At 43.5% G+C, this 16,601-nt stretch overlaps 1 protein-coding gene across 2 annotated transcripts in view; it reads right to left on the bottom strand.

Annotated features, from left to right (window-relative positions):
* pcsk5b (proprotein convertase subtilisin/kexin type 5b) overlaps positions 1–16,601 on the bottom strand; it is an 84,797-nt gene that overhangs the window by 48,619 nt on the left and 19,577 nt on the right. For both annotated transcript variants that reach the window (XM_055161353.1, XM_020926952.2), the window contains exons 3-5: positions 7,560–7,697; positions 2,920–3,063; positions 701–777 (exon numbers count right to left, since the gene is read on the bottom strand). In XM_055161353.1, coding sequence (XP_055017328.1) covers positions 701–777; positions 2,920–3,063; positions 7,560–7,697 — 359 coding nt within the window. The remainder of the gene's footprint in view (positions 1–700; positions 778–2,919; positions 3,064–7,559; positions 7,698–16,601) is intronic.

The raw sequence follows: 16,601 nt of genomic DNA on the forward strand, positions 1-16,601 counted from the left end.
TCAGAACCCCAGAGCCCCAGAGCCCAGAGCCCCAGAGCCTCAGAGCCTCAGAGCCCCAGCCCAGCCCAGAGCCCAGAGCCAGAGCCCCTCAGAGCCTCAGAGCAGAGCCTCAGAGCCCAGAGCCTCAGAGCCCAGAGCCCAGCCTCAGAGCCTCAGAGCCTCAGAGCCCCAGAGCCCAGAGCCAGAGCCTCAGAGCCTCAGAGCCTCAGAGCCTCAGAGCCCAGCCTCAGAGCCTCAGAACCAGAGCCCAGAGCCTCAGAGCCTCAGAGCCTCAGAACCTCAGAGCCTCAGAGCCTCAGACCTCAGAGCCTCAGAGCCTCAGAACCTCAGAGCCTCAGAGCCTCAGAGCCTCAGAGCCTCAGAGCCTCAGAGCCTCAGAGCCTCAGAGCCTCAGAGCCTCAGAGCCTCAGAGCCTCAGAGCCTCAGCCTCAGCCTCAGAGCCTCAGAGCCTCAGAACCTCAGCCTCAGAGCCTCAGAGCCTCAGAGCCTCAGAGCCTCAGAGCCTCAGAGCCTCAGAGCCTCAGAGCCTCAGAGCCTCAGAGCCTCAGAACCTCAGAGCCTCAGAGCCTCAGAGCCTCAGAGCCTCAGAGCCTCAGAGCCTCAGAGCCTCAGAGCCTCAGAGCCTCAGAGCCCAGACACCGGAGCGCTCCCTCCAAACGCTCCACTCTCACATGGGAACTCTGCCCCCGGACGCTCTTACTTGTTCTCGTTGGTCGCGTCGTATCGGGGCATGGGGTCCCCGTCGTTGCCGTTGACGTCGTAGCTGGCCTGGGCGTCCTGCAGGGGGCGCAAGAGAAACGTTATTAAATTAAAGGTCAAATGATTCGGGTGAGGCGCAATGAGAGAAACGTCTGTTCATAAATATCGATATGGAAATGTGTTTGTCGATACAGAGATGCACACTGGGAAACACGAACTGCACCCTCAAACTGTTCTGGGGCGCACACATCAACGAATTACATTTACTCACGTTACTGTATTTGAGTAGTTTTTGTGAGTAATTTGCAATTTTTTTAAGTAGTTTTTGAAATAGGTCATTTTACTTTTACTTGAGTACATTTTGACCCAAATATTTTAACTTCATTACAGTGGAACCCGCCCTCGTTACTGAGTAAAATCTGATTTGTAGAGCAAAAAAATGAAATGCGACAAAAAACCTAATCTGCGGTAAATGAAAAGAAATTGCACGGGTGTCACGAGCGGCATTTTCACTATAGAATGTTCAGCCATTGTTCAGAACCGTCAGTCTGTCTTGGATCAACTTGGATGACACCGGTGCCGAGCCGCAGATCGAGGGCGACATGGACGATTTTCAAGAAGAAGGTGCATCGAATAATTCTCGAGAGGAAAGCGAAGGAAACCTCTGGCCAAACCTCAGACAGATATTTGCGTTCAAACACAAAATAGGGAATAATGCAAAATGTGTCTGCCCCACAAGACAGAGCTGTCAGCGCTCAAAATTGTTGTTGTTGTTAATTTGTGTAATTTGTTATGCAATTAAAGTTCTATGTTCTAAAAAGTTCTATAAAAAGAAGGAAGAGCTCAGTGTTATTAAGTGTTCATAACCTCAGTTGTGTTTAAAATGTACAAAGTTTGGACTGAACAAAGTTTTTCTGTATCAAAAGTTGATTAAAACAATTTGTGCTGGATAAGATTTATGACGTATCCTTTTTTACATCAAATAATTGAAAGTAACTAAGTAACTTTTACTCAAATTACATTTTAAATTAAACACTTTTTTACTTTTATGCAAGTAGTTTTAGATTACTTTTAGTTTTATTTTTACTTGAGTAAGAATTCAGCAAAGTAAAGATACTTTTAATAAATTACAATTTTTCAGTACTTTTTCCACCTCTGATACACACACACACTGACGCACACAGACGCACACTAACACACACAGACGCACACTAACACACACTATAACACACACAGACGCACACTAACACACACACACACACAGACGCACACAGACGCACACTAACACACACTAATGCACACACACAGACGCACACTAACACACACTATAACACACACACACGCACACTAACACACACTATAACACACACAGACGCACACTAACACACACTATAACACACACTAACACACACTATAACACACACACGCACACAGACACACTAACACACACTATAACACACACACACAGACGCACACTAACACACACTATAACACACACACGCACACTAACACACATAACACACACAGACGCACACTAACACACACTATAACACACACACACACACGACGCACACTAACACACACTAACTAGACACACTAACACACACAGACGACACACACACACTATAACACACACACACTATAACACACACAGACGCACACTAACACACACTAATGCACTACACACACACACACAGCACACAGACACACTAACACACACTATAACACACACAGACGCACACTAACACACACTATAACACACACAGACGCACACTAACACACACACAGACGCACACTAACACACTACACACAACACACACTATACACACACACACTAACACACACAGACGCACACTAACACACACTATAACACACACAGACGCACACTAACACACACTATAACACACACAGACGCACACTAACACACACTAACACACAGACACACTAACACACACTATAACACACACAGACGCACACTAACACACACAGACACACACACACTATATAACACACACAGACGCACACTAACACACACTAACACACACACACACACTAACACACACTAAACACACACTAACACACACAGATGCACACACACACACACACACACACAGACGCACACTAACACACACTATAACACACACAGACACAGACGCACACAGACACACACACACACACACAGTACCGTCAAACTGCCCGGGGGCATACATACACACTCACGTAGTTCTGAGACAGGTCTGGGTGGTTCCTCTCGATGCCGTCGTCCAGAATCGTCACCACCACATTTCTGCCGGTGTAGCCTCTCTTCCACGCCCCCATGATGTTCATGTCCGACTGACAGTTATGGACGTCATCGTTACAGTGCTGACGAACACAGGGACAGTTCATTTAGAGAGAATCATTTGTGCGCAATGTTCAAACGTAAATAACAAAAAAACAAACATAATTTTACAGTTTATTTACTTCTGACTACTTTTCGGACTATATGTGTCACTTTTTTCATGGTTTGGGTGTTTCCTGTGACTTATACTTCGGTGCGACTTATATATTAAAATCTTCAGACTGAAGCCACGAGAGGTTCTAGTCTTGTGTGTCAGTATCTAGTACGACTATTACTCCTGTACCACTGTCACTTCACTCTACTGCGCATGTCTCCTGTAGAAAAAGTCGCTGTCTCGCCACAAATAGTGAAATATTCATCTGAAAACAGTAATCGAGCAGCAGAAAGAAAGTCTGGAGTGAGCGAGGAGCTTGTGAGTGAGGGACTGGAGGAAAGAGGGGACGGAGAACACAGCTTCACGGGAACCGGGAGGATGCACCATGAAACTTTCCTGGAAGTCACTGGATGAATCGACAAAGCCTGAACTTCAGTGACAATCGAAACCATCCTGTCGGGATTCAGAAAGGCCGGAATAATTCTAACTGGAACTGATGCCGAGTCTGACGACAGTTACACAGAAGAGGAAGCGACGCTCTGTTTACCTCATGGATCTATGGTTTACCTCCGGAGGTTGAGCAGAAGTGACACCGAGGATGAAGAATTGAATGGATTTAGTGATTTGGAGTGAGATGGAGAGTTTGTTAAACTTGTTCTGTTCTGTTGTTTCTGTTATAGTTTATCTGAAGAACTGTGAAATATGTGACATTAACAGTCTGTTGTTCTCTGTTCTAATGTTTTTACTAGAACTTGCCTTTCAAGATAAAATGTCAGTTCCTGGTCTCTGATTTTATAAAATACATTTCCCCAAAAAGTGCGACTTATATATGTTTTTTTCTTCTTCATTGAGCATTTTTTGGCTCGTGTGACTTATACTCCGGAGTAGGGCTGGGTATCGTTAAGAAGTTACCGATACGATACATATCTCGATACACAGGCCACGATACGATACGCTTTTCTATACAGTGAGCTTTTGATTCAATACAATTCGATACAATATATTTCACATCGATTCGATACGGTACAGTGTAAAAAAGGCTAAATGATGGCTCTAATACTAAAAGTCCACTAAGTTTGTGAAAAGTGAATGTGAAAAACATCCATTTTACTCAAAACAGTGAAAATGTCAACACAACTGTAGCTCTTACACAAACTAATTTAGTGAAAATATACCTAAAATACTCTTGACGATATATCGATACAGCAGCCCACAATATCAATACTGTATCAGCACATTAAACGATACGATATATCAATATTTTGATATTTTTGCACACCCCTACTCCAGAGCGACTTATAGTCTGGAAAATACAGTAATTTAATTTCAAACAGAGCACATCAACTGAGACGAAGGAGCCTTTCTCCTCTCACACACCTGGGGCACCCTTCACCGAGCGTAAAAAGGCGTGGTCAGCCTGAGCGACTCGATTATTCCATCGGGTTGACCACGCCTACAGGAAGTAACAGCAGCTGATAATGACATAACACCACCGAGATCAAGCCCAAACCTGCCACGGTAAACACGTCTCACTGACAAACTTCTCTGCTTAAAGGAAATAAAGACATAAAGCCAAAGCCAGTCGCTGCCAGGAACCAAAAATAATTGTGCAACTCCCCCAGTGGTAACACACGCCTCTACAGTAAGAGGTCAGAGGGTTCTGTCCTACTTCTGACAAACAGTTCACCATGTGATCAAAGTATTAGCCCTTATCGACTGGAGTTATCCATTAATGAGGGCTGAGGACACAGAGGTAAGAGATAGCAGAGATGAGCGGGGGGAGGAGGAGGAGGAGGAAGAGGACGAAGGGGGGGGGAGGCACGTGCGCACACTCCTGATAAACCTCTGAATCAGTCCTCTATCAGACTTTGAACACAAACTATTCTGTACAAAGTATGTTTTCACCTCCACAGAGATTTGACTTGGAGATTACACAAAGCAAAGCAAATGAAAGTGCTGGAAATATAAACGTACTGGCGGAGAGTGATAAAAGAAACCAGATTTTTTTTTGACAGTGCATCAAAAATGTGATAAATCATGAGTGTAAAAGTATTAGTTGAAGATCAAGTCTGACAAAAAGTGATCTGGACTAAATATATGTATTAATGGACTAATATATACTGTATTTTCAGATTATAAGTCACGCTTTTTTTCATGGTTTGGGTGTTTCCTGCGACTTATACTCCGGTGCGACTTATATATTAAAATTTTCAGACTGACAGTCACAAGAGGCTCTAGTCTTGTGTGTCAGTATCTAGTACGACTATTACGCCTGTAACACTGTCACTTCACTCTACTGCGCATGTCTCCTGTAGAAAAAGCCGATGTTCTGCTGCAAATAGAGAAATATTCAGCTGAAAATGGTAATTGAGCAGCAGAAAGAAAGAAAGTTTGGAGTAACTAAGAAACTTGTGAGGGACTGGAGGAATGCGGGGGATGGAGAACACAGCTTCACAGGAACCAGGAGGATGCACCATGTAACTTTCCTGGAAGTCACTGGATGATTCGACAAAGCCCGAACTTCAGTGACAAAGAAACCATCCTGTCGGGATTCAGAAAGGCCGGAATGATTCTAACTGGAGCTGATTCTGAGTTTGACAACAGCTACCGTATTTTCCTGGCTATTAGGTGCTCTGGATTATAAGGCGCACTGTCATTAAATGGTCTATTTTCTTTTTTCACAAATAAACCGCACTGGACTTTAAACGAAACAACAGTTGGATGGGTCAGTGGTTTTGTTTGTTTGTGGCGTTCACGGTGACTCTGGGCTTTGTTCAGATGTGGCGTGTAGGGAGGGTGCTGTCTGGGACCAACGGATTGGTCCCAGTGACTCAGTTGTTCAGTTGTGACTCAGATTGGCACATTGCACTCGCTTTTTTGGTTCGTTCCTCCGTTCCTCGTCGGCGTGGAGTGATGAGTGTGTCTGTGGGTGTTTTTCGCTGTGCGGTCGCTGTCTGCTCCGTGTGTGTTTGTGTGTTCTGCAGGTGTTGCGGCTTTGTAGTTTACTGAAGTCGTGCTGTGACACCCGAGTGGATTCGTGTATAGGGCGCTCTGGCTTGCGGGGCGCGCGGTCATTTTTTGATGGAGTTAGAGGCTTAAGAGCGCGTCTAATAACACGGAAAATACGGTACACAGAAGAGGAAGTGCTGCTCTGTTTACCTCATGGATCTATGGTTTATCTCCAGAGGTCAAGCAAAAGTGACATGAAGAATTTAATGGATTAAGTGATTTGGAGTGAGAGCGTGAGATTGGTAAACTTATATTCTGTTGTTTATGCTATAATTATCTAAATAACTGTTCATATTTAACGTTAACATATTAACACCTATTCATCCTGTTGTTCTCTCTTCTATTGCCTTTCAAGATGAAATGTCGGTTCCTGGTCTCTGATTTTATAAAATACATTTCCCCAAAAAGTGCGACTTAAATATATGTTTTTTTTCTTCTTCATTGCACATTTTTTGACTGGTACGACTTATACTCCAGAGTGACTTATAGTCTGGAAAATACGGTAATTTAATTTCAAATAGAGCACCATCAGCCGAGATGAAGGAGCCTTTAGTCCAGTGCGACTTATATATATGTTTTTTTCTTCTTCACAGAGCATTTTTTGGCTGGTGCGACTTATACTCCGGAGCGATTTATAGTCCGGAAAATATGTTAACATAAGTCACCGGAGTAAACCCCGTCTCATAACTTTGACACACGTTCCTTAGACGATAGATCAGAACAGCGCTGTGCCCTCACACGACCTTTGACCTACAAAAGAATCATGTGGAAGTGAAGCTCAACACACGTAGACGCAGATCCGCCTGTATAAGAGCGCACTTACTGAGGCCAAGCCAGTGAGTTCATGTACATGGGCTCTTGTTTTAATATATTTTGGGACAGATATGAAATTAAAATTTCATATCATTTGCATTCAAACTTCCGCAGAGCTGCACTAACCCTGAGAATGTGCAGAAACAATAAACACTAATGATGACAGAACAGATTTGTGCAGTGGGAGCAGAGCTAAACCTAAACCGATCATGTCAGAGTGATATTTAGTTTTGCATCATTTAGATCAGGGGTGTCAAACTCATTCTGGTCCGGGGGCCGTATCCAACCTACTTTGATCGGTCAACAGTCAAAAACGATCGTCCTTTAAGAGCGTTTGGAAAGAGACAAGTCTTCATTTGTGCTGCTCTGGTGGGAGGGGCCACGTACAGAGACGCTGGAGACGCTGCTGTGATAAACACAGCAGAAAATTACCAATATTTTAATAGAAAATATAATTAAAATATTTTAGTAGAACATCAGCTGAGGGCCAGATTAAAGGTCTTGGAGGGCCGGATCTGGCCCCCGGGCCATATGTGTGACACCTGTGAATTAGATCATCAGATATACTGTTTACCGCCCGTCTCCTGTGGCCTGAGTACTTACAATGTACCACATGTTGCTCCACTTGGCGTCGTTGAAGTATATGCTGTTGTGGGCGGGGCTGGAGTGCGAAAGGGGCGGGACCGGTTTGTAATCTCTCTTGATCCGCCTCTTCACCACCTGCTGCTCGATCCACTCCACCTGAAACAGAGACAGAGAGTCAAAGTCCACTGCAGCCACAACGGTGATGCTGAGGAGGACTTTTACGTAATCAAGTCCAGATAAAAAGACGCCAAGAACTGCACCAGTAAACGGGAATAACAACATCAACCAAGGCAAAAAGCAGCAAACACGACATGAGAGATAACTGCCTCTTGCCCGAATGTTTAGAATCCAGAGAAACTGTTGGCCGATAAGCTGAGCTGATATTTTTAAGCCAATATACTGGGCCAATTTTGATTATTTTCCTCAAATGATGTCATTTAAATTTACTACAATCCCACCCACAGTCCTTTTCACCACAAGCCAGTGCAATTATCTCTCCATATGAAAGTGTTTAAAGCTTTGGGTGCATTTTAGGCAGTAAATTGACCAAAACCAAGTATTGGCCTGTGCTGGAGATTTACACCAGAATACGTAAAGTCCAAATATCCGCCAAGAAATATTATCAGTCTGCAGTGTTGGGGAGTAACAGATTACATGTACCAGAGTTACCTAATCAGAGTTCAAATTATGAGTAACTGTATTCAGTTACAGTTACTGTTTCAGTGAGTGGTAATTGGATTACAGTTACTTTGTTGAAATAAATGGGTTACACAACGATATTTTCCTGTTTTCACATTTTGGGCTATACCCCCCCCCCCTGTTTTTTTTTTTTTTCTTTCCTCGGTAATTCCACTTATTGCCGGACACTAAATCAGGTCTAAAACCAGATATAAACCAGGACTAAACCAAGACTAAACCACGTCTAAACCAGGACTAAAACCATGTCCAAACCAGGTCTAAACCAGATCTAATCCAGGACTAAACCAAAACTAAACCATGTCTAAACCACGTCTAAACCAAGACTAAACCACGTCTAAACCAGGACTAAACCAGGACTAAACCAGGTCCAAACAGGATTTAACAGGACTAAATCATGCTGTGCGGACCGTGTCTCCTCCTCTTCTATCAATACTATTTTTAATTTGGTTCAGTAAAGTCTGGGCTTTTTATTATTTTTATTTATTTTAGCAGACAAAACATCTTATGTGAGTCTTTGCTTCTCTACAGCAAACCAAGTAATCCAAAGTATTCAGATTATGTTACTCACCTAAAGTAACTTAATGAATTACGTTACAAACTACATTTTGGTGTATGTAATCTGTAATCTGTAATCTGTAGGGGAATACATTTTAAAAGTCACCTTCCCAACACTGTCAGTCTGTCTTTAGGTTGGACAGTCCCAAGTTCTCGTGGAGGTTTCACTCCATGATCTGATTCCAAACCCTCTGGATCTGAACAGAATGTCGGCTGGACTGGCTGCTCAGGCAACAGAACTGTCTAATCAACACTACAGTTTGTTGTTCACAGATGAAACATCTGAGTTAAACAAAGTTCAGAGTGAGACGCTAGGGCTTGTAAAATGATGACTAAGAACTTGTGTTTACAAACAGAAACTGAAAAGGAGTTTAAAACCCAAAGGATTCTCTTGTAATAACACATCTTTACTGAAGAATAAACCAGAGATAACTAAAGTAAATGTCTTTCATAACTTGACTGTGCAGTTGCAGAGAGAAGACCCCTCTTCCTCAGGCCTGGTCTACAAACACGTCTCCGTGGTAACATTAATCTGTCAGACGTTATGGGCGTGCGTCGAGACCAAGGCATTCCTGGAAGCAGTCGCTCGGCTTTCACTGGAATTTTCCCATTTCCAGACACACATTTTTTGAATGTTAAGAGCCTGTCCCTTGTCACCCTTTTAGAAACCCTTAAAGATTGAGCTTTAGTCCCTCTGTTATTGCTCTGGGCTTCGTTTTGCGCCAGGATCAGACACATGTGAACCAAATCAAGTCTTGTCTCAGTCCTCATTAGGTTGTAACTCACTCGGTCTGAGACAGGAGAGCAGAGTCATTATCCTGAGGAGCTGAGAGACAAAACTACACACCACATATGTTATTCTTCATGTACGAAGTCTGAGCGCTAATCCTCATTTCCCACACACCCTGAATGTGTCAGCGCTGTGTGTTTCCAGTATTTCACCTGCTGGCTTGAGTCCAGACAGGGCAGAGTGTGGTCTGCTCTGTTCTCTGGACGGATCAGACTCATCAGACTACAGGACACACAGTGCAGTGGTCGAGTTGTGTGCATCTAAATGTGTTCTGTGGTCATTCACAGATGCTCAGTGCATCTCTGTGCCTCTGCAGGTGCTCGCTCTCACTCAGAGGAAACTGGGGAAGAGTTCACAGCACAAGTGTCCTTCTCATGCAGCCACAGAGCTCCGTTTCACTGCACCGGATCTGCTCAGGCTCTACATTAAACATGAGGCCGGGACCTTGTTTACACAGGATATCGTACTATTGTGTGTTATGTTTATCTTCAGTAGTAATCGTTCATTAACATGCGCTGTTTAGACACACGCTCCCAAGAGAAAATAAACAGATTGTGTTGAGTTGACATAATTATTATTCTCATCTTTGTTGCGCTGTCGTGTCAAACTCACTGTGGAACTAAACCGGTGTGGTGTAGGATTTTGACCCCGCGGTGAGGTGACTCCGGGGTCAAAATACAATATAGTATTTTGACACCGGGGTCAGAATCCTATTATGATATGCTGACCCCCTATGAAAATCTATATTTTATTAATAAAGAACTTGAATTCTATAGAAAAACTTTGAATATTAACACTATATCTGCAAATTAAAGTGTTTTTGAAGAACTCAGATGCATTTTTTTATGTTGATTATAACTTTTGAATGTTAAAAATGACTTAGTTGTTTAAACACTGAAAATTAGATAAGTAGTTATTAATTAGACAGGTAATCAAAGTGATGTGTAATGATTTGGAATCTTGTTAAAACAGACAGGAGTGATCAGTTGAGTAGTTAAATAGGGGATATGAGAAGATTTGCTAAAGATCAATAGAGAAGTTAAATAGATGATAGGATAAGATTTGTTAAATGGTTTCTGTAATCAATAACTTCACTTAAAATTTAAAATTAAAATGTGGATTATCTGAACGTAGCAAACTAAAAACCATAACAATGTAAAATACAATATAAAAAGTGACAAGATTGTTACGTATATGCAATTTTAACTTTTAATACGTTACATTTACACAAAATATCAAGTCGTTCTTCATCAAAACATTCCTTAAAATACCTTAAAAGAAAGTGAATATGTAGTAATATATAATAAACGTAAATTACACGAGAAATAATGATCAGATAAGTAACGACTAAAGAAAAAAGTCAGGGGGGTCAAAATCGTATGGGGGGATCACTTTACTATAGCGACCCCGGGGTCAATATACTATCTCACACCGGCTGATATTTGAACTTCCACTGCGATATATTGTGTGTGGTGTCCCCAAAATGCCCCCATTAAAAAAAAAAAACACCTAACCCTCACCTGACGGGTTATTAAGGGCATTAAAAAAAACTAAAACAACAAATCAGTAACAGCGTCGTATAGCAGAAAATGTGTAGGAATCACTTTTCATTGTAACCAGTCAAACAATCTACACCAGCAGAGTCACAACCGCGTCCAGTGGGCACACACGACATTACACGACACAAGGCATGGGCATTCGATGAAATTTCATTAATCGATCGTCGGGAGAATTAACGATTGATTATCGATCATTATTATTTTTACTACTAATCTGCATAAATAAATTAAACTTCACAACACATAAACCGTAACGACTCTAGAGCCACATCAGCCCGTTTGACATTATAATGTGTTTAATGCAGCTTTGCGCAACTCTCACAGAAACAAAACTTAAAACCACATGGCTAATTTGCATAAACTAATTGAAGGGAAAAAAAACAGCTCTTGTGTCGCTGATGTGGTTCAACTTCTGTCAGACTAAAGGACAAGACTCAGGTGAATACAGGTTAGTGTGACCATATTTGCGTTTGTCAAAACCAGGACACCGTACGGGGGGAGGGAGGTGGGGACTCGTCATCGACATTGCGTTACTCTCACCTGGCAAAGCTTTTTCATGTTTTTTTTTTTTGAGGTCCCTGGCACCACCACTGGACACCGAAACATACGTGCTGCTTTGAACACTGTCCACATGGCCTCACACTTGTTTTGACCGGGTTGAAAAGCGGGGAATTTCTTGTACAAGTCATCGTTAAATACTCATTTGCACTTCGGCGTGTTGCAGGCTGACCCACTGTCTGTGTCTGCTCGCTCCTTCTGAGTTACAGAGAGCTACGAAAGACCCTCAGTTTAATGGCCCAATGAAAGATCATGAAAACCTGAACATCTGCATCACTTTATTAAAAACAAAAACAAACAAAAACTGGACAGCCAGGACAAGACGTGGAAAACGGACATGTCCGGGGAAAAACAGACGTTTGGTCACCCTACGCTACACACAGCAACCTACATTCGGTTTGTCGATTAAAAATGAACGTAACTGACGAAATTCTTAATGGTCAATTATCAATTGATCGACTAATCATGCCCATCTCTACACGACACGTTTTAAGTTTTTAGAGCCTGAACGTCAGCAGGAGAAACACAGGAAAACAGACATGTGGTGTCAAAATAAACTTCCGATGCCCTTTCAGGCTACGTTTATATGATGACGGCGTGGTGTCTTGTTTTTGGGAGGAAATCCGCGATGCAAAAGTGTGTGGAATTCGATTGGGCATGCATGCCAGGCGGCTCGGTGGTGGTTGAACGTCCGACGCATGGAAATGATCCGACGTGTTTGTTTCTGTGTATTGTATGTATGTGACGTAAACGTGTACACGACATGAGCAGATCTGACCAGAGTTTTGCGTCTTGGGCAGTGTAGACGGAAACACTACGGCGGAGTGTATTCAACTTTACCACTCTGGAGGGTGGTTTCAGATTTTTGCGTTTTTAAGCCCCAAAAACACCGTCACCGTCTAAACGAAAGCCACTTCTCATAAAATAATTTGTTGTTTTTACCCGCAAGTTTTCTCGTCTAAACAGGCCCTCAAAATAAGTTTTCTGAAAACACTACAGTCGCGTAAACGTGCGTCACTTTCAGGACCTCGGGGAATGACTCATGATGGACGACGGAAAGTTTATAACCTTGGGGAATAAATACACTTTACAACGTTAACCAGCTTTACTTAAAATATCGTCCCTCTTTTGTACAGTTTTAAAACGCAAAACGTCTGATCAACAGTGAATATGTTGCAATACAAAACTGTGTAATGTTTAAACGTGAGAATATCCAGAGGTCGTGGTTGCAGGAGCAGCTCTGGTGTAAATTGACGTTTTTAAGAATACGTTTGTTTGCAGCTTTGCCCATGTTTGGCGTCTCTGCAGCTCCAGGTGTACTTTGACAAATGAATATTTAAGTAAAATCCTTGTATCATTTGTTCATTCATTTTTCAATATAAAACCAAAAATAAGAAAATGAAAAAAAAAACTATTTTCTTCATTATTTGTCTCCAAAACCAAAATGAAAAAATGAATAATGATTTTTTATTTATTTTTCCAGTTTTCGATTTTGTGTTTAAATGAAAAATGGAAAAAACAAATAACGGCCGTTTCCCGTTTCCGTGTCTTAAATTGCGATGCTGGACTTGTGCACCACAACGGACTGAACCAGGACTGAAACCAGGACTGAAACCAGGACTGAAACCAGGACTGAAACCAGGACTGAACCAGGAGTGTCGGGACGGGCTTAGAGATGCGCCCACGTAGACTGTCGGGTGATCAGGACTGAGACCGGGACCAGAACGGGACTGAGACCGGTCTCGGGACCAGGCCGGGACTTAGACCGGGACCAGGCCGGGACTGAGACCGGGACCAGGCCGGGACTGAGACCGGGACCAGGCCAGGACTGAGACCGGGACCAGAACAGGACTGAGACCGGGACCAGGACTGACACCGAGACCAGGCCAGGACTGAGATTGAGACTGGGACAAGGCCTGGACTGAAAAGGGGACCAGGCCAGGACTGAAACCGGGACCAGGACCAGGCCAGGACTGAGACCCGGGACCAGGACTGAGACTGGTTGAGTCCTGGTTCAGTTCTGGTTAAGTCCTGGTTGAGTCCGTATGCAATGCAAAAAGTCCGGCATCTCAGTTTAAGTCACGGAATCGGCCTTTGTCCGTTTTTTCTATTATTCATTTAAAACACAAAACGAATCATTATCCGTTTTGTCATTTTGGATTTTTGAGACAAATAATGAAGAAAATAGTTGCTTTTTTCATTTTGTTATTTTTGGTTTTATTTTGAAAAACGAATGAACAAATGAAACACGGATTAAATTCAATCACTGCAACATGAAATGAATTAAGCCTAGAGAACATTTTTAAAGAAAAGCAGCGGGACACAGAGCTGCAAACCCCTGCACTGTGACTGAGCACAACTCCCCACACAGTCTGAAGAAGCATCAGACAACTTCTCTGGGAAACAATTAAACTGTGGTTGCGGTTGGGGAAGCCACACGAGCTCAGTGAGTAACATTCAGTTCTCGAGAAACATTAGACTTCGACAGATTTTATTGATCCACGAGGGAAATTACTTGATACTTAAATGTTTCATGCTGCTGTTGTCAATTGGAAACCGTAAAAATCATTATGTTCTGCAGCTGGAACAAACTACGTCGCATTGGCACTGGAGATATTTGCACTTTTATCTGCCTTAGATCGGCCGATATTTTGTTTTGCTGCCTAAAGAATCTGCATTAATTGCTTTGGTGTGAAGATAATCCGTGTATCGTTCGTTTCATTTGTTTTTCAAAATAGAACTAAATATAAGAAAATGAAAAAACACTATTTTCTTCATTATTTCTCTGCAAAACCAAAATGAAAAAATACTTCTTTTTTTTTTTTTTTGATTTTGTGTTTAAATGAATAATGAACTAGGACTGAATCAGGACTAAACCAGGACTAAACCATTTTCAGTCCTGGTCTGGTCCCAGTCTTAGTCCTGGTCTGGTCCCGGTATCAATCACGGTCTGGTCCCGGTATCAATCACGGTCTGGTCCTGGTCTGGTCCCGGTCTGGTCCCGGTATCAATCACGGTCTGGTCCTGGTCTGGATCACGGTCTGGTCCTGGTCTGGTTCCGGTATCAATCACGGTCTGGTCCTGGTCTGGTCCTGGTCTGGTCCCGGTATCAATCACGGTCTGGTCCTGGTCTGGATCACAGTCTGGTCCTGGTCTGGTTCCGGTATCAATCACGGTCTGGTCCTGGTCTGGTCCTGGTCTGGTCCCAGTATCAATCACGGTCTGGTCCTGGTCTCGTTCTGTCTGGTCCCGGTCTACTCCCGGTCTACTCCTGGTCTGGTCCCGGTCTACTCCCGGTCTACTCCTGGTCTACTCCCGGGCTAGTCCCGGTCTAGTCCCGGTATCAATCATGTCTGGTCCTGGTCTGGTCCTGGTCTGGTCCCGGTATCAATCACGGTCTGGTCCTGGTCTCGTTCTGGTCTGGTCCCGGTCTACTCCCGGTCTACTCCCGGTCTAGTCCCGGTCTACTCCCGGTCTACTCCCGGTCTACTCCCGGTCTAGTCCCGGTCTAGTCCCGGTATCAATCACGTTCTGGTCCTGGTCTGGTCCCGGTCTGATCCCAGTCCTGGTTCAGTCCTGGTTCAGTCCAGCGTTGCAGTTTAAGTCACGTAAACAGTCCGTTATCTGTTTTTTCCATTTTTCATTTAAACACAAAATCAAAAACTGAATCATTATCTGTTTTTTTCATTTTGTTTTTTGGAGATAAATAATGAAGAAAATCGTTGTTTTTTCGTTTTCTTATTTTCTGTTTTATTTTGAAAAACGAATGAACGAATGATACACGGATTGAAGATGATAAAATGCATAAACATGACTCCTCTGCTCTATTATCCAGTTTGTAAAAGAGGATTGTGGATGAGTTTGTGGCAAATTCTAATTATATAAACAGGGGAAAGTCGAAATGCCCCAAAACGACTGTAACATTTGAGAGTGTTGTGCTTTGAGCTCGCAGCAGTTACTCAGAAACGCTGGTCTAAAAAAAGCCTGATGGGAATCCCGTGCCGTGTTGTGTTTTGTTCAGGAGCATTACGGCACAAGAGCCTGTGCCGTAAGTGGAAATCCTTTTATGGTCAGAGGGCTGCAGCCTCTTCAGAGCGCCTGGGACAATGGCGGTGCATAATTCAGCCTGGGTTTGGAGAGCAGGGGTTACTGTAGGGCAAACTTCACTCTGGGTCAACCCAACACGAGTGCTTTGCATATTGTACACGTCCAAAGGCTATGTTGGATAGGCCAGCTGTAGCATGAAATGAGGAGAGAGAGGGGAGAGACATTCAGCAAACAGTCAGGGTCAAGAGGTAAAGTCATAATGCTGACTGTAAAAGCCAGAAGTGCCAGAAGCTTTAAAGGGCCCATCTCATGCAAAATCTACTTTTCAGAGCTTTCAACCTTCTAAGAGTGATGTGTGGTAGAGCCCTGCAGTCAGACGCAAACCACTGCGAGGCGGGACACATTTTGAAAGCTCGCTGCGGGCGCGGGCGGGAGTGGGACTAAACAACGCGGGAGTGGGCGGGAGGGATGATAAACTGCAGTCCCGCAAACTAAATATGAGTATAAATAAAATATACAAAAGATGAATATAAGCACATCATGCATAATTTGTGCTGGAGATTTTATTTGGCATTAATAAAAAGATTTTAAGCAGCAGACCGTCCAAGACTGACCCACCCGTCCTGTACGCCGCACGGACAGTCCTTCCTTCTGTACAGCACGCAAACAGTCCCCCCCGCGTCCGGTACGCCGTGCGAACAGTCCTTCCTTCGGTACGCCGCGCAGACAGTCCTTCCTTCCAAGTACGCTGCACGAACAGTCCCCCCACCGTTCCGTACGCCGTGCGAACAGTCCCCCCCGTCCCGTACGCCGTGCGAACAGTCCCTCCTTCCATACGTCTTGCGGCCTGCG

The sequence above is a fragment of the Boleophthalmus pectinirostris genome, unplaced genomic scaffold (genome assembly GCF_026225935.1).
Source record: "Boleophthalmus pectinirostris isolate CB_2022bp ecotype Guang Dong unplaced genomic scaffold, ASM2622593v1 HiC_scaffold_4, whole genome shotgun sequence".
Lineage (NCBI taxonomy): Eukaryota > Metazoa > Chordata > Actinopteri > Gobiiformes > Gobiidae > Boleophthalmus > Boleophthalmus pectinirostris.